This window comes from Elgaria multicarinata, chromosome 3 (genome assembly GCF_023053635.1).
Source record: "Elgaria multicarinata webbii isolate HBS135686 ecotype San Diego chromosome 3, rElgMul1.1.pri, whole genome shotgun sequence".
NCBI lineage: Eukaryota > Metazoa > Chordata > Lepidosauria > Squamata > Anguidae > Elgaria > Elgaria multicarinata.
This window is the reverse complement of record NC_086173.1, coordinates 164540910-164558786: the sequence shown is the minus strand read 5'-3', so window position 1 is coordinate 164558786 and position 17877 is coordinate 164540910. Positions and strand designations below refer to the sequence as shown.

The 17877-nt window shown below is 46.2% G+C and overlaps 2 protein-coding genes across 5 annotated transcripts in view; both read left to right on the top strand.

The window, feature by feature from the left end:
- The window catches only part of LOC134396329 (zinc finger protein 345-like), a 54756-nt gene extending 51321 nt beyond the window's left edge, over positions 1 to 3435 (top strand). For 2 of the 4 annotated variants that reach the window (XM_063122790.1, XM_063122789.1), the window contains one exon: positions 501 to 3435. In XM_063122790.1, the coding sequence (XP_062978860.1) occupies positions 501 to 2587 (2087 nt within the window). In that variant the 3' untranslated portion in view covers positions 2588 to 3435. Of the gene's footprint in view, positions 1 to 148; positions 276 to 500 lie in introns of all 4 variants that reach the window. The other 2 variants (XM_063122788.1, XM_063122791.1) reach the window with 2 other exon arrangements.
- A 4062-nt stretch (positions 3436 to 7497) lies between these two features.
- Positions 7498 to 13169, top strand: LOC134396978 (zinc finger protein 1 homolog). Its single transcript, XM_063123594.1, has 5 exons — positions 7498 to 7511; positions 9030 to 9109; positions 12407 to 12533; positions 12770 to 13000; positions 13165 to 13169. Exons 2-5 carry the CDS (start codon positions 9038 to 9040, stop codon positions 13167 to 13169), a joined length of 435 nt encoding a protein of 144 aa, XP_062979664.1. The 5' UTR covers positions 7498 to 7511; positions 9030 to 9037.
- The last annotated feature ends 4708 nt before the right edge of the window (positions 13170 to 17877 follow it).

Here is a 17877-nt window from a genome sequence, read left to right as displayed (position 1 = left end):
GTAGTCTGGGGCTACTCCAAGACCCATCATGGTCACTGGCGGCCCAAGTGGCCATGGTGGCTCAGAGTGGCTTTTCCCAGCTTCTAGAACAATCACAATATTTTCTATGAGTAGAAACCGTATGATTTTCTTTCTCCTCCTGCTCAAGGCCTTGGTGCTCTTCAAAGAGGTGGCCGTGTATTTCACCAAGGAGGAGTGGTCTCTGCTGGATCCAAGCCAAAGGACTCTGCACGAACAAGTTATGATGGAGAACTTTGCAAATGTGGCATATTTGGGTAAGCTCCGCTTTTTCCACGGGTTGAGAGGACTAGCATGTTTACAAAGGCTAAAAAACGTTTAGCACATCTTGATACCCGTGGTGTGATTCCACAACCTTCAGGCTCCTAGGCCAGTCCGGCAGGATTGTGGGCTCTGTTCTGCAGGGGGGCTGGGTGAGATGGCTTTCTGTCACAAGGAATTAATTTTGTTTCTTGATTTGAGTCTCCGTTTTCCCTCTATAGCGATCTGTGATGTGCCAGGGATCAAGGCAGAAGATGGACGGGGAGTATTCTTAGAAAGAGTAAGTCCTAAAGAACGAAAAGAGCAGAGGAAGACCTTCAGTTGCTGTGATGATCTTTATTCACATCAAAGGATTGACACAGGAGAGAAGCCATTTAAATGCCTGGAGTGTGGAAAGGCCTTCCGTCGGAGTGGAGAACTTACTAAACATCAAAGAATTCACACAGGAGAGACGCCGTTTAAATGCCTGGAATGCGGAAAGGCTTTCAATTGGAGTAGTCACCTTACTGCACATCAAAGAACTCACACAGGAGAGAAGCCTTTTAAATGCCTGGAGTGTGGAAAGGCCTTCCGTTGGAGTGGAGAACTTACTAAACATCAAAGGATTCACACAGGAGAGAAGCCATTTACATGCCTGGAGTGTGGAAAGAGCTTCACTCAGAGTGGAGCACTTAGTAAACATCAAAGAACTCACACAGGAGAGAAGCCATTTAAATGCCTGGAGTGTGGAAAGAGCTTCACTCTGAATGGAGTACTTACTAACCATCAAAGGATTCACACAGGAGAGAAGCCATTTACATGCCTGGAGTGCGGAAAGGCTTTCAGTCAGAGTAGTAATCTTACTGCACATCAAAGAACTCACACAGGGGTGAAGCCATTTAAATGCCTGGAGTGTGGAAAGGCCTTCCATTGGAGTGGAGAACTTACTTCACATCAAAGAATTCACACAGGGGAGAAGCCATTTAAATGCCTGGAGTGTGGAAAGGCCTTCCGTCGGAGTGATAAACTTACTAAACATCAAAGGATTCACACAGGAGAGAAGCCATTTACATGCCTGGAGTGCGGAAAGGCTTTCAATCTGAGTAGTAATCTTACTGCACATCAAAGAATTCACACAGGGGTGAAGCCATTTAAATGCCTGGAGTGTGGAAAGGCCTTCCGTTGGAGTGGAGAACTTACTTCACATCAAAGAATTCACACAGGGGAGAAGCCATTTAAATGCCTGGAGTGTGGAAAGGCCTTCCGTCGGAGTGATAAACTTACTAAACATCAAAGGATTCACACAGGAGAGAAGCCATTTACATGCCTGGAGTGCGGAAAGGCTTTCAGTTGGAGTAGTAATCTTACTGCACATCAAAGAACTCACACAGGAGAGAAGCCTTTTAAATGCCTGGAGTGCGGAAAGGCTTTCAATCGGAGTAGTGATCTTACTGCACATCAAAGAACTCACACAGGAGAGAAGCCTTTTAAATGCCTGGAGTGCGGAAAGGCTTTCAATCGGAGTAGTACTCTTACTGCACATCAAAGAACTCACACAGGAGAGACGCCATTGAAATGCCTGGAGTGCGGAAAGGCTTTCAATTGGAGTAGTAATGTTACTGCACAGCAAAGAATTCACCCAGGAGAGAAGCCATTTAAATGCCTGAAGTGTGAAAAGGCCTTCCGTTGGTGTGGAGAACTTACTAAATGTCAAAGAACTCACACAAGAGATAAGCCATTTAAATGCCTGGAATGTGGAAAGGCCTTCCGTTGGAGTGGAGAACTTACTAAACATCAAAGGATTCACACAGGAGAGAAGCCATTTACATGCCTGGAGTGCGGAAAGGCTTTCAATCGGAGTAGTCATCTTACTGCACATCAAAGAACTCACACAGGAGAGAAGCCTTTTAAATGCCTGGAGTGCGGAAAGGCTTTCAATCAGAGTAGTAATCTTACTGCACATCAAAGAACTCACACAGGAGAGAAGCCTTTTAAATGCCTGGAGTGTGGAAAGGCCTTCCGTCGGAGTGGAGAACTTACTGCACATCAAAGAATTCACACAGGAGAGAAGCCATTTAAATGCCTGGAGTGTGGAAAGGCCTTCTTTTGGAGTGGAGAACTTACTAAACATCAAAGGATTCACACAGGAGAGAAGCCATTTACATGCCTGGAGTGTGGAAAGAGCTTCACTCAGAATGGAGTACTTACTAAACATCAAAGAATCCACACAGGAGAGAAGCCATTTAAATGCCTGGAGTGCGGAAAGGCCTTCGATCGGAGTAGTCATCTTACTTCACATCAAAGAATCCACACAGGGGAAGCCATGTAAAGGCCTGCAGTGTGAAAAAGCTTTCAGTCCCGTTATGTACCACGACCTCTCAAAGCATTCGCATGGAAACAAAACCATTTAAATGCTTGCAGTGTGAAAAATCCTTCTGTGATAATTCCACGTCAAAAAATTCACACAGGAGATGAGCCATTTCAATGCCTGGAGTGTGGAAAGAAATTCACTCAGAATGGACAAATTACTTTGCATCATTGAATGTACACACAGGACAAAGCAGAGTGTCATTGTGATTTAACAATGGGGAGTCAGAAATTTATATACCGCCCAACTGGCAGATGCCATCAACCTACTTTGAAACCATGAAATAAACCCTCAAAGGAATAATACAGGAACAGCCAAGACAATCGACCCAACAATTAATAAATGAACATACTGAAACGTTAAAAAATATTAAAGCAATTATTAAGTAGTTAAGAATATGTTTTTTTAATTTTTTATTGAGTTTTCCAAAGATGCAGAGAAAGCAAAAACAAAACACTATTCCAAGGTGTTATATTAATTTATCCTATTCCATTAATTTAGAATCTTCTTTTCATGAATCCCACAAATTTCTATAAGCTGCTTAAGCTTTTTCCAATGTTATTCTGTTTGATTCTGTTTTCATATAGCCTATGTGTTTCTGCCAGTCCTTCTTAAAAGTATCTCTTTTCTTATGCTATTTTTTTCTGACCTAAAAAAATGGAAGGAAATGTTTAAGATCTGAAGAATGATATATATGTTTTGTAATAGATATGTATTGTGATAGTGATAATATCAAAGTGAACCGCCCAGAGAGCTCTGGCTATTGGGCGGTATAGAAATGTAATAAATAAATAAATAAATAATAGGTTCACTGGTTTCCTATGAGTTAGGGGGCGGGGAGGGATAATTACGTTCAAGTTTATTTTGTATTCATTTCTTTATTTCTGAGTGAAATTTAAAATAAAAATTATTTACAAAACATTTTCAGCTGAGCCTTAAAAGCTGAGATTGAAGGAGCAGTCCACAGATGATACTACTACTAACAATACAATAAAAAAGAAGACAACACCAGAAGGCAGTGTTGCATCCAGATCCATGTAAAAAGTGGAACTAACGCTGTGCCAAAGTCCATCCTCCAATTTCCTGAAAGTTCTCTTCCTCCATGAAAGAGGCTTCCATTTTTCTGCCTCATTCTCAGGGCATTTTGTTATTTATTTTGAATGTGTGCTGGTGGTGTTTTTGAACTTTCTCAATCACTGTGAGGTGGCCAAGGGTACTCTGTGTGTGTGTGTGTGTGTGTGGTCCCCCATCCCCCATTACACCCTAACCCTAAACCATATCCATGAAAATATTTCTCCTCCTTTGAATTTCTTTTCGAAAGCAATTTCCCCTCTATGAAATTGAATGAAAATGGTTGAAATTTTCATGAGTGACATTTTCGGCACAGCACTGGTTAGGGTACAATTTGCTGATGCTTTGAACACACTAAACACAATACCATCCAATCCCAACAAGAGTACCAAGTGTATTACAAACTACGGCTCATAACCGTGCAACATAGGAATGATAGAGCTCATAAAACTAAGAATACCATGTTTCCCCTATGAGCAACCATGTTTTCACTAAAGGCAGGTGCTGTCTTACGTTTCCCTGTATGCCACTATATTTTCCCTATGCAGAAGTACGGTTCCCCGATGGGGTGGTATATTTTTTCCTATGGGCAGGTATTATCCTATGCTTTATGCGAAGGAAGCTCGGAGAACAGCAACCAGGGAGAGGGCCTTTTCAGTGGTGGCCCCTCAATTATGGAATGATCTCCCCGACAGGGCTCGCCTGCTGCCAACGTTATCTTTTCGGCACCAGGTCAAGGCTTTTCTCCCAGCCATTTAACAGCAGATGATCAGTTTTTTTAACTGACCCCAGTATAGTTGTTTTTAAATGGACGTTGTCTATTATTGTCTGCTTTTTTTTGTTTTGTTTTGCTTTTAAATTTTGTATGTTTCTTCTTAAAGTTCACTGGTTTTAATTTCTGTAAACTGCCCAGAGAGCTTCAGCTATTGGGCGGTATATAAAAGTGATTAATAATAATAATAATAATTGATTTATTACATTTATATTCCACCTTTTTTTCCCTTCAAAGAACTCAAGGCAGTGTACATAAACCTCCTCCTCTCCATGTTATCCTCACAACAACAACAACCCTGTGAAGTAGGTAGGGCTGAGCTTCTGTCACTGGCCCAAAGTTACCCTGTGGGTTTCCATGGCCGAGTGGGGACTAGAAACAGGATCTCCCAACTTCCAGTCCGACACCTTAGCCACTACTACACCACACTGGCTCTCTGCGTTTTCTTATGGACAAGTGCGGTCCTGTGGATCCCTATGGGCAAGTGCTGTGCTAAGTGCAAGTATGGTTTCCCTATGGGCAAGTGCTGTTGTGGGGAAATGCACAAAGTCCTTGAGCTACATAGATGTTAGTCAGCTATAGCTCAGTCAGCTATAACCGATGGGAAAATAACTCCCGCTTTGACTTTAGATGCCAGAAGCACACAGTGTGTAAAATGGAAGAGATGTAGCCACCAGGAAGTTGGGGGTTGGAGCGGAAACTTCCGTTGCTAAGTAAAAGTTAGAGGTATCACTTCCCACTGAGAAAACTGGGCTTATGGCCATGCCTTGAAAGAATAGCAACAAGGGTTAGGTAAGAAGATGAAGTCTGTGAAAGAACAAATGAGTGTAAAATACCTGCTATAATGATAGAAGGGGGCTCATACTCCCTTGCTTGTATGGGCCTGAGGCAATTGCATCAAAATAAACTAGGGTGACCATACGAAAAGGAGGACTGGGCTCCTGTATTTGTAACAGTTACATAGAAAAGGGAATTTCGGCAGGTGTCATTTGTATATATGGGGAACCTGATGAAATTTCCTCTTCATCACCACAGTAAAAGCTGCAGGAGCAATACTAGAGTGACCAGATTTAAAAGAGGGTAGGGCTCCTGCAGCTTTAACTGTGGTGATGAAGAGGAAATTTCACCAGGTTCTCCATATCTACAAATGACACCTGCTGAAATTCCCTTTTCTATGCAACTGTTAAAGATGCAGGAGCCCTGTCCTCCTTTTCATAGGGTCACCCTAAATAAACACATTTTTGGAATCTTACCCGCTGGTCCATCTCACGTTGACTCCCGGTTGGACAACAAACTCCCTCCATAGGGAGGAGCTGCATTCCCGCTCTTACCACACTGCCCTATGGATCCCTATGGGAAGTGCTGTCCAATGGATCCCTATGGGCAAGGATGGTTTCCCTATGGGCAAGGATGGTTTCCTTATGTTATTATTATTATTATTATTATTATTATTATTTATTTATTTATTTATTTATTTATTTATTTATATAGCACCATCAATGTACATGGTGCTGTACAGATAACACAGTAAATAGCAGGACCCTGCCGCATAGGCTTACAATCTAATAAGTTGTAGTAAACAATAAAGAGGGAAGGAGAATGCGAACAGGCACCGGGAGGGTGAAGCTAAACAGTATAGAGTCAGAACAAGCTCAATATTTGAAGGCTATAGGGAAAAGAAAAGTTTTTAGCTGAGTTTTAAAAGCAGTGATTGAGTTTGTAGTTCTCAAGTGTTCTGGAAGAGCGTTCCAGGCGTAAGGGGCAGCAGAAGAAAAAGGACGAAGCCGAGTAAGGGAAGTGGAGGTCCTTGGGCAGGCGAGAAGCATGGCATCAGAGGAGCGGAGAGCACGAGCGGGACAATAGTGTGAGATGAGAGAGGAGAGATAGGCAGGAGCTAGACCGTGAAGAGCTTTGAAGGTCAGCAGGAGAAGTTTATATTGGATTCTGGAGTGAGTTGGAAGCCAATGAAGAGATTTCAGAAGTGGAGTGACATGGTCAGAGCGGCGGGCCAAGAAGATGATCTTAGTGGCAGAGTGGTGGACAGAGACCAGCGGACTGATGTGAGACGAAGGAAGGCCAGAGAGAAGAAGGTTGCAGTAGTCCAACCGAGAGATAACCAGTGCGTGAACGAGAGTCTTGGCAGAAGAGACAGACAAAAATGGTCGAATCCTGGCAATATTATACAGGAAGAAACGACAGGATTTAGCTACTGCCTCGATGTGAGGAGTAAAGGAGAGCGAGGAGTCAAATATAAAGCTAAGACTACGAGCTTCCGTGACCGGAGTAAGCGTGACATCGTTGACAGTAAGAGAGAATGAGAGGTGAGGAGAAGGTTTAGGAGGAAAAACAAGCAATTCAGTCTTTGCCATGTTAAGTGGGCAAGTGCTGTCCAATGGATCCCTATGGGCAAGTATGGTTTCCCTATGGGCAAGTGCCGTCCTTTGTTTTAATATGCCCCCTTATTTCGGGTTCTTCAGGTGGGGAGGAAAGAGGTATTTGCACCACTACGGGGCGCAATGGGGTTCATGAGGTCACGGTGTTGCTGTACCCCCGGCGTCCTGTGCTGCTCCAGGGGGCGGCTGCCTTCCTGCTGGGGGGTTGCTCGGAGGAATACCTCTGGGGGCTAAACTGCCTCCTGGGGAGCAGAATTTGCAGCCAGCCAACAGGAAGCGGCTGTGTGTGTTTCTTTCCCTGCAATGCACACACTGGAGAGGCGAGAAAGCCAGTCTCCCCAGCAGGGCTCCCCAGGGAGCAGGGGCGCCTTCGAGGCCTGTAGATTGCGCCGTGGTGGTGATTTCTCTGCCTGCAAGGCCTCCCTGCTCACTTCCGGCTGCTCTTTATCTTTTAACTATGGGGACCTGGCTTCTCTGTCATTTTACGTCTATGTTTCTTTGCACTTTTGACTCGCCCCCTTGCTCGCTGCTTGGCCAAAGGCGTGGGTGCCACACCCGAGTCCTTACCCCTGCGGAGTGCCTGCGAGGGCTGGGCGTGAGCGGTGTGGGTGGGGTGGGTAGTGTGGGGCGGTGCGCGTGGAAGGGGAAGGTAAGAAGAGGTCCCCGTGATTGCCCGCCCGGGGTGGGGGTTGGAAGGAAAAGGCCGGGCGCGAACCGGTGGTTCGGGGACGGGAGCGAGCAGGCTGGGGGTCTGCTTTTCCGACCGGAGAGGCGACCACAAGCAGAAGGGGGGGGGCATTGGCTCTCTCTGCATATTTGGGGGTTGAAGCGCGGGTGGTGCTTGGTCCTAGGTTTGTGCCAAGCGCCCGAGTGGATCCGGAAAGCCGGCGCAGCCTCCCCACCCACTCCCACGGACCCACGCGGACGCCTCCGTTGTGAGCCACCGCAGGGCGCTTGCGAAATGGCACCTTTCCGCTCTTCATGCCAATGGCGGCAGCCGTTGTTGCGAAAGGGCCTTTCCGTAGCCTCGGAAAGCGCGCCGGACGCACGCGGGGACTGGCTCTGGAAGCTTGAATGGGTGGGGGGGAGATAAGTGCCCCCTTTCTCCCCTCCCCCTGAAGTGCTCCTCCTGCCCCACTGACTCTGGAGTCGCCCCCCCCCCCGTGGCCTCTCCTTCCTTCAAATCTTCCTTCCGTACCCCCAAGCGCTTGTTTCCCCCCTCCTTTTTCCGTCGTATTGGTTGAAAATGAAGGGGTAAATGTCACCACAAAGGAAGTAAGAGAAAGGCTGGTGATACACGCAGGGAAAGATGTTTCTGTAATTCCCAAATAGGCCCACGGCCAAAAAAAGGTTGAGGACCCCTGCTTCGGATGTTGGTGGACTGCAACACCCATCATTCCTCACCACTGGCTGTACTGACCAGGGCTGATGGGAGTTGCAGTCCACTTCCATTTCCAGAGCCACCTGCGGAGGAGATGCTTGTCCCCCTTAGCCTCTCCCCTGGTTTCCAAATCATAGAATCATGGAATAGCAGAGTTGGAAGGGTCCTACAAGGCCATCGAGTCCAACCCCCTGCTCAATGCAGGAATCCACCCTAAAGCATCCCTGACAGACGGTTGTCCAGCTGCCTCTTGAAGGCCTCTAGTGTAGGAGAGCCCACGACCTCCCTAGGTAACTGGTTCCATTGTCGTACTGCTCTAACAGTCAGGAAGTTTTTCCTAATGTCCAGCTGGAATCTGGCTTCATGTAACTTGAGCCCGTTATTCCGTGTCCTGCACTCTGGGAGGATCGAGAAGAGATCCTGGCCCTCCTCTGTGTGACAACCTTTTAAGTATTTGAAGAGTGCTCTCATGTCTCCCCTCAATCTTCTCTTCTCCAGGCTAAACATGACCAGTTCTTTCAGTCTCTCTTCATAGGGCTTTGTTTCCAGACCCCCGATCATCCTGGTTGCCCTCCTCTGAACACGCTTGAGGGTGTGTATGTATGAGGGTTTTAACAATCTAAGATGCCAAGCATGCAATCCAGGGACCAGAATGGTCCCCGAGATCAATGTGAGGAGAGTTCCCCCACCCTGAAGTCCAGCCCCACACACCCAAGATACCAAATGTGCATAAAAATCCAAAATACGTCGAAAGGATTCTTCCCAACACCTTTCTCTCCTTCATAGGTGATGAAATGCCGGTAATGCCTCACAAGTCACCCCTTCTTCAAGGTGGAGGAGAAATGTTTCCTGTGCAACCAGATCAGGTAGGGGGAGAAACCAATGAGGGGACGGACAGGGGGCAGCCCGGGTGCCTCTCTCCCTTGCACCCCTCCCAGGGCCCAAAAGAATTTCTTGCTTTTTCTTTGGTTTTGCAAAGATGCCAACTTCAAAAGCTCTCAGGACTGTCAAGGGAGGATAGAGGCCCCCAGGGTAAACCTGGCAGGGGTCAGAGCTTAGTGGTAGAGGCCCTGCTTTGCATGCACCTCCAGGTGGTGAGACTAGGAAAGGAGCTGCCAGTCAGTGCTGACAATACTGGGCTAGAGTGATCCATGGCCTTTAGAGGATACTGACCATCTAGACCCCTTCCAGTCTGGGTTTCCACCAGGGGTGTCTGTCTAGACGCTACATTTACCCCAGGGTGGCTTCGTAGTAGCACAAAGGAATTAACGTACATAGCTTGGGAGTACTCCTTGATCCATCATTGTCACTGGAGGCCCAGGTGGACTCTGTGGCACGGAGTACTTGGGGTCATCTTCGGCTGGTCCACCAGCTACGGCCTTTCCTGGACAGGGACAATCTAGCCACAGCAGTGCATGCACTGGTAACTTCCCTATTAGACTACTACAATGCACTCTACGTGGGGCTGCCCTTGAAGACGACGCGGAAATTGCAGCTAGTGCAAACAGCAGCTAGACTGCTGGCAGATACATCTTACAGAGCCCACATAACACCGGTTTTACTGCACTGGCTGCCTATATGCTTCCGGTCGGAATTCAAGGTGCTGGTAATGACGTTTAAAGCCCTAAACGGCTTGGGACCTCGATACTTGAGAGAGCACCTCTCCTTATATGTACCTGCCCGAGACCTTAGATCTGTTGGAGGAGCCCTTCTCCGCATCCCACCAATGCAACATATACACTATGATGGGACAAGGGAGAGGGCCTTCTCTGTGGTGGCACCCCGACTGTGGAATGCCCTCCCCTTGGAGGCCCAATTGGCACCAACATTGATTGCATTTCTACGCCAAGTAAAAGCATGGCTTTTTAACAAAGCCTTTGATGGTTAAACTCACTGGCACATTGTTTTAACTGTTTTAACTGCATCTATTGCTTTTAAATTATATATTGTTTTAACTTGGATTATGGTTTAATTTGTTTTTAACTGTGTATATTTATTGTTTTATACTGTATGTTTTTATCTGTATGCCGCCCTGAGATCTTAGTGATGTAGGGCGGGATATAAATATTTTAAATTAATAAATAAATAATTAAGGCAAAGGTTGGTAATACCCAAAATAAAAGGAGAGCATTGAACACAAGTCAGAAAAAGAGAAACGGGTTCTCAGAACGCAAAATGCTCATTTTCACGAAGCCCAACATGTTTCAGTCTGTACCTTATTGAAAGGCCTTCCCCAGGGAGGCTGTAAAATTAATAATACAATAAAACGCATCAAGATAACACATAATATTATATGTTTAGTTTAAGTACATTGCCACAAAGGCCTATGCCCATAGGTGAGTGTTATACACTTTTTAACATAACCAGATGCCGCTGGAGTCCTCTACATCTGTGGTATTTAAAATCATTTAAAAAAAAAACTATAACAAAAGTAAAATATGCAAATCCTTGCTAGTTAGAAGTTAGTGTCTTTAGAATTTCTTCTACAAAATAACTAATCTTCAAATCCATCCCAAGAAAATGAACTAGGAATGTAAGGATGGATTTGAAGCTTACTCTTTCCAGTCGCCATAGATCAGCCTTCCTCAACCTGGGGCCCTCCAGATGTGTTGGACTACAACTCCCAGAATGCCCCAGCCATTCTGCAAGATGCAGTCCAACACATCTGGAGGGCCCCAGGTTGAGGAAGGCTGCCATAGATCATGACAGGAGACAATTATTTTGCTAGAAGAAATTCTGAGGACGTTATCTTCTAACAAGGAAGGGGAAGGCCTTTGAATAAAGTATGGGCCGAAATGCGTCGGGCTTTGTGAAAGTAAGCATTTTGCATCCCGAGAGCCCTTTCCTCCTTTTTCTGACCTATACGATGCAGCCACCGTGGGGCTTTTCTCTCAAGCTGTGAATTTGGAAAGTTGAGGACTTACCCCAACTCCTTTGCTTTGATGCGAGGTCACCACTCACTGTCTTTCTACCTTCTGTCTGTGCTGACTTGGCTGACCACTCCTCGGCCCCTTGGCATTGACCTATGAGGTTCCACAGGGTCCTATGTTATCCCCAGTGTTGTTCAACATGTACATAAAGCCACTGGGAGTGGTCAGCAGGGAATTTGGAGCCAGGTGCTTTGAGTTTGTCAGTGATCTTGATAGGCTGGAGTGCTGGGCTGAAAACAACAAGATGGAATTTAATAGGGATAAATGCCAAGTTCTACCTTTAGGAAATAGAAACCAAAGGCACAGTTACAAGATGGGGGATACTTGGCTCAGCAATACTACAAACGAGAAGGATCTTGGAAATGTTGTAGATCGCAAGCTGAATATGAGCCAACAGTGCAATACGGCTGCATGAAAGGCAAATGCTATTTTGGGCTGCATTAATAGAAGGATAGCTTCCAAATCACGTGAGGTCCTGGTTCCTCTCTATTCGGCCCTGGTTAGGCCTCATCTAGAGTATTGCGTCCTCCCAATATTATGATATATATATATATATCACTCATTAGTAGAAGCTATATATATATATATATATATATATATATATATATATATATATACACACAACTCATTAGTAGAAGCTCCACAACATACAACTCAATTATCTTTGTTTGCTCTTTATGCACCCATGATCAAGTAATGAAATCTGTGCAGAGACAAAAGAATTAGGAATTTGGACATAGTGATTCTAAGCCCTGCTTATAGAATTCTAAAAAAAAAAAAAATCTGGGAGCGGTCAGCAGGGAATTTGGAGCCAGGTGCCTTGAGTTTGTCAATGATACGCAGGTGAAGGCAAACAAACTGAAGCTAGCAAGATGGAAGCCCTGTGGTTCCTGTTTCCTGCTCATTGCCTGTTTTGGATGGGGTTGGACTCCCTTTGAAAGATCAGATTTGTAGTCGGGAGTACTCCTAGAGCCATCACTGTTGCTGGAGGCTATGGTGGCTCAGAGTGGTTTTTACCAGCTTCTAGAAAAATCTCAACTTTGTCTATGAGTAGAAACCATATTATTATTATTATTATTATTATTATTATTATTATTATTTATTTATTTATTTATATAGCACCATCAATGTACATGGTGCTGTACAGAGTAAAACAGTAAATAGCAAGACCCTGCCGCATAGGCTTACAATCTAATATTAATATTAATATTAATTTTTTTCTTTCCTGCTCAGGGCTTGGTGCACTTCAATGAGGTGACGGTGTATTTCACCGAGGAGGAGTGGTCTCTGCTGGATCCGAACCAAAGGACTCTGTATAAGGAAGTTATGATGGAGAACTTTGCAAACGTGGCATTTTTGGGTAAGCTCTGATTTTTCCACGGGTTGAGAAAACCATCTTGTTTATAAATGCTAAAAAACGTATAGCGCAACTTGATTCAACACCCTTCAGACTCCTATTCCAGTCCAGCCGGATTGTGGGCTCTGTTCTATGGTTGGGGGTGAGGTGACGCCACAGGTTTTGTATAGATTTTTCCTGTTCTGTCACAATGAATTTATTTTGTTCCTTGATTGGAGGCTCTGTTTTTCTCTCTGTAGCAGCCTGTGATGTGCCAGGGATCAAGGCAGAAGACAGACAGGGAGTTTTCTTAGAAAGAGTCAATCATGAAGAGGAGAAGGAGCAGAGAAAACGAAATGCTTATTTGAAAAACCACACAGGAGAGAAGAAAACTTTCTCTGATAAATCCACCCTCAGTCATCATCTGAGAATCCACACAGGGGAGAAACCATTTAAATGTCTGGAGCATAGAAAGTTCTTCCGAGGGAGTGGTCAACTTACTGCACAGGAAAGGATTCATACAGGGGAGAAGCCATTTAAATGCCTGGAGTGTGGAAAGGCCTTTGGTAGGCGTGATCATCTTACCAGACATCAAAGGATTCACACAAGGGAGAAGACTTTTAAATGCCTGGAGTGTGGAATGGCTTTTGATCAGAGTAATAAGCTTTCTGCACATCATACAGTACACTCAGGGGAGAAGACATTTAAATGCTTGGAGTGTGGAATAACCTTTGATCAAAGTAATAGTCTTACTGCACATCAAAGAATTCACACAGGGGAGAGGCCATTTAAATGTCTGGAGTGTGGAAAAGCCTTTCGTCTGAGTGATCATCTTACTGGACATCAAAGGATTCACACAGGGGAAAGGCCATTTAAATGCCTGGAGTGTGGAAAGGCCTTTGTTCAAAGTAATCATCTTACTGCACATCAAAGAATTCACACAGGGGAGAGGCCATTTAAATGCCTGGAGTGTGGAAAGGCCTTTGTTCAAAGTAATAATCTTACTGCACATCAAAGAATTCACACGGGGGAGAAGCCATTTAAATGCCTGGAGTGTGGAAAGGGCTTTCGTCGGAGTGATCAACTTACTGAACATCAAATAATTCACACAGGGGAGAAGCCATTTAAATGTCTGGAGTGTGGAAAAGCCTTTGGTCGGAGTGATAAACTTACTATACATCAAAGGATTCACACAGGGGAGAAACCATTTAAATGCCTGGACTGTGGAAATACCTTTAGATGGAGTTCTGCACTTCATATACATCAGAGAATACACACAGGGGATAAGCCACTTTAGTAACTTCACTTGGAATGGACAACTTACTTTGCATCATAGAATTCACACATGGGACAAGGCAGAGTGCAGTTTTGCCCACAACCTCCCTAGGTAACTGGTTCCATTGTCGTACTGCTCTAACAGTCAGGAAGTTTTTCCTGATGTCCAGCTGGAATCTGACTTCCTGTAACTTGAGCCCGTTATTCCATGTCCTGCACTCTGGGAGGATCGAGAAGAGATCCTGGCCCTCCTCTGTGTGACAACCTTTTAAGTATTTGGAGAGTGCTCTCATATCTCCCCTCAATCTCCTCTTCTCCAGGCTAAACGTGCCCAGTTGTTTCAGTCTCTCTTCATAGGGCTTTGTTTCTAGACCCCTGATCACAGTACAGCACGTAGTTAAACTATGGAACTCCCTCCCACAAAATATAGTGACGGCCACCAATTTGGATGACTTTAAGCAGGTTGGATTCAATGGCCTTGTAGGCCCCTTCCAACTCTACTATTCTATGACTCTGAAAAAGGAGTTGGATAAATTCCTGGAGAAGAAAGCTATCACTCACTGCTAGTCCTGATGGCTATGTGCTACCACCAGTATCGGAGGCAGTAAGCCTATATTCACCAGTTGCTAGGGAACATGGGTGGGAGGGTGCTGTTGCACCATGTCCCTGGTCGACAGCTGGTTGGCCACTGTGTGAGCAGAGTACTGGACTAGATGGACCCTCAGTCTAATCCAGCATGACATTTCTTAATGTTCTTACACTCTTGGGAAGCAAGGCTGCCCCCATCCCTAACCTGCCATTTTCTAAACTCAGGCAGGGAAAGGCATCCAAAGGAATCTGGAAGTCCTGTCTCCAAAGAATAGAACTGTGGCTCTCCTCTTTCTCCCACACTTGCACTGATTATATTAAGGAAAAATTGAGGTTCCCTAACATGAACCCCTTCTGTCTGATGTGGAAAAGCACAAAAGCACCCAGTTCCCTGACACATTACCCCTCCCTTTCTGAGTATTAATAAAGAGTCATCAAAAACCTTTCTGCCACACCACTAAAGTTATCCTGAACTTTATGCCTGGTCCCCAGGCACCCTAATCAGCAATGCTCAAATGTTGCATAGTACAGCTGCTGAGCCTTGAATTCCTGAACCAAGCGCCCATATCACCCAGACAGTAAGGCGTGCTTGTTCCCCATTATCACCTCTAGCCCCCTCCTAACTGGACGGCAAAGTCTGCTTTGCATGCCCTTGGAAGGGCGGGGGCTTATCAGAAACAAAAGTTACGTGTACGGGATGTAGTTGTCACAGTATTCATATTGTTTAACTGTAGAATAGTTTCGTTCATGGAAAATGTATAAGTTTATAATCAATAAGGTATGGGAGGAGGGTTGTTTGTGGATGATGGGTAGAGAATCCTGCCCAGTTCGCTGAGGTGAGTGTTTCTCTCCTACACGTGTAGTTCAAATAAAGGTATCTGCATCTGGACATGCCTGGTTCCTTTCCCTTCCCTCTGGTTGGGGAAGATATTGATTGATTGATTGATTGATTGATTGCATTTCTATACCGCCCAATAGCCGAAGCGCTCTGGGTGGTTCACAAAATTAAGACAATTCAAAACAACAGTATAAAACCATAATATAAAATACAATATAAAAGCACAACCAAAATAAAAACAGCAGCAATGCAAAAATACAAATTTAAAACAGCAAAGTTAAAATTAATTTATACAGAATTAAAATACTGGGAGAATAAAAAGGTCTTTACCTGGCATCCAAAAGAATATAGTGTGTGTGCCAGGCGAACCTCCTTAGGGAGCTCATTCCACAGCTGGGGTGCCACAGCAGAGAAGGCCCTGCTCCTCCTGGTAGCCACCTGCCCCACTTCCTTTGGCAGGGACTCGCGGAGAAGGACCCCTGAGGATGACCCTAGGGTCTGGGCAGGTATATATGGGAGGAGTTCCTTCAGACAGTCTGGCCCCAAGCTGTTTAGGGCTTTAAATGTTAATACCAGCACTTTGAATTGGGCCCGGACCTGGACTGGCAGCCAATGGAGAGCTCAGGCCACACCATTGCAACAGTCCAGACGCTACAGCTGATGGGGGCAGGGGAGTGTGTTCAAATGGCACTGCTTTGCCACTCCTTCCTTTAAAACCCCACGGCATCACAACTGAGGGGTGGGAGGGGCAAATCCCCATGGCAGAAAGGAGAGTAGGCTTTCTAGCGTGTCGAGGCCCACCCCTGCCCTCTGCCAAGCCTACCCGTGTTTGCCGCGACCTATTAGTGGCCGTGATTCGTCCCTGGAACTCGAAGCGAGGTGACCACTGACAGACATAGGAGAGACAGGGGTGACCTTGCAGCAAATGAGAAAATGGTGGTCAGTCCAATTCTTTTTAAACGTACTGGCCTGGTTTAGACAACATGCTAAACCATGCTGCTTAACCACGAAATGGTTAAGGGAACGCCCCGTGGTGGCTGCGAGTTGGCGACTGTCTGATATAAACAACGCAGCGCCACTGCACAGCCACCATGGGGTCGGGAGGGTGTACAGACAGCCCCCAGATTACACCAGCTTTGAAATCTCTGTGCTGGCTGACAGGTTGCTATGAAATCCTTGCCTTTGGGATTCGAGGCAGGAATGTGACCCGTATACCAGTTCCTTGGAAAGGGCCCACTTGGCCCACTGCAAAGATCTGGAGGATTTATTTGGTGGCGTTTTGGACGCTCTGAATAGAACTATTGCTTAAGTGTGGATACTGGATTCCTTGCCGCTCCCCTGGATTTTACATGATTCACTTATGAACAGCACAACAATCTTTATTCTTCTGTCTGTTTATTTTGCTCAGCCTGTTGGACCTAAGGGTGGGTGGGGGAATCCCAATTATTTATAAGCTTTTGAGATCTCCAGGTCTCTTTTTCAGGCAGGATGAGAGAAAAAGCAGGTTCAGGGAGTGGGGAGGGATAGGAAAGGCAAAACAAGGGGAAGGCTGGCTGGGCGTTGTAGTCCGGGAGTCTGTGTAATCAGACTCTTTCGGTGATAACCCCTAGGGTTACAATGAAGGTAGCCAGTTGGTTCTCTTTAGGGTGACCATATGGGAAAAGAGGACAGGGCGTCTGTATCTTTAACAGTTGTATTGAAAGGGGAATTTCTCCAAGTGTCATTTGTATGCATATGCAGCACCTGATGAAATCCCCTCTTCATCACCATAGTTAAAGCTGCAAGAGCGATGCTAGAGTGACCAGATTTAAAAGAGGGCAGGGCTCCTGCAGCTTTAACTGTTGTGCTGAAGAGGGAATTTCACCAGGTGCTGCATGCATACAAATGACCCCTGCTGAAATTCCTTTTTCTATGCAACTGTTAAAGATATAGGAGCCCTGTCCTCCTTTCCCTAGTTAAAATAAAAGTCAACAGAAGCCAAATCCGGTATAGTATAAAGGGGTCGTTCCAGAACATGGAGTTCCGTTCCAGCTTTTCCACCGTCTCCATTCCTAGAGAGGCAAAAGGAGGGGGGGGAATGAGGTCACTTCCTTCCGGGCTGCCGGCTTCCCTTTGGGGGCAGCTTCCGTGGCCGGTTCCTCCCGGGGGCCCTTGAGCCAAGGGGGGGGGGGGGGGGGGAGACAGGAGCCTGCACTGCAGGGCTGGCGGGGAAGGGCCTGGCAGTCAGGGGAGGCGGAGATGGTGAGTGCTCAGGTGGTGGAGACCCACGGCTCAACGCAGAGCTACTGGTGGAGGTGGAGGTGGAGGTGGGAACTGGGGGGGGGGGGTACTAGTGGTGGTGGGGGAACTGGAGGGTACTGGTGGTGGTGGGGGAACTGGGGGGGGTACTGGTGGTGGAACTGGGGGGGTACTGGTGGTGGGGGAACTGGGGGGTACTGGTGGTGGAGGTGGGAACTGGGGGGTACTGGTGGTGGAGGTGGGAACTGGGGGGGATACTGGTGGTGGTGGTGGGAACTGGTGGAGGGGGGCGACCTCCCCATACAGGATTGCGCTCTGGACCACTTACTCGCGGGCAGCGGTGAGTAAACCAGGCAAAGGCCCCGGTACGCAAAATCTGGGAAAGAACCGAGACTCCAGCTGCCACCATCCTCCTGTCCGCATGCAAGC

What these genes read in the sequence shown, in the direction of transcription:
- LOC134396978 (XM_063123594.1), top strand. Translation starts at nt 9,038, where the DNA reads ATGCCGGTAATGCCTCACAAGTCACCCCTTCTTCAAGGTGGAGGAGAA. An exon ending in TTCCTGTGCAACCAGATCAG is followed by an intron (nt 9,110 to 12,406) that starts GTAGGGGGAGAA and finishes TTTCCTGCTCAG; the next exon opens with GGCTTGGTGCACTTCAATGA. An exon ending in TGCAAACGTGGCATTTTTGG is followed by an intron (nt 12,534 to 12,769) that starts GTAAGCTCTGAT and finishes TTCTCTCTGTAG; the next exon opens with CAGCCTGTGATGTGCCAGGG.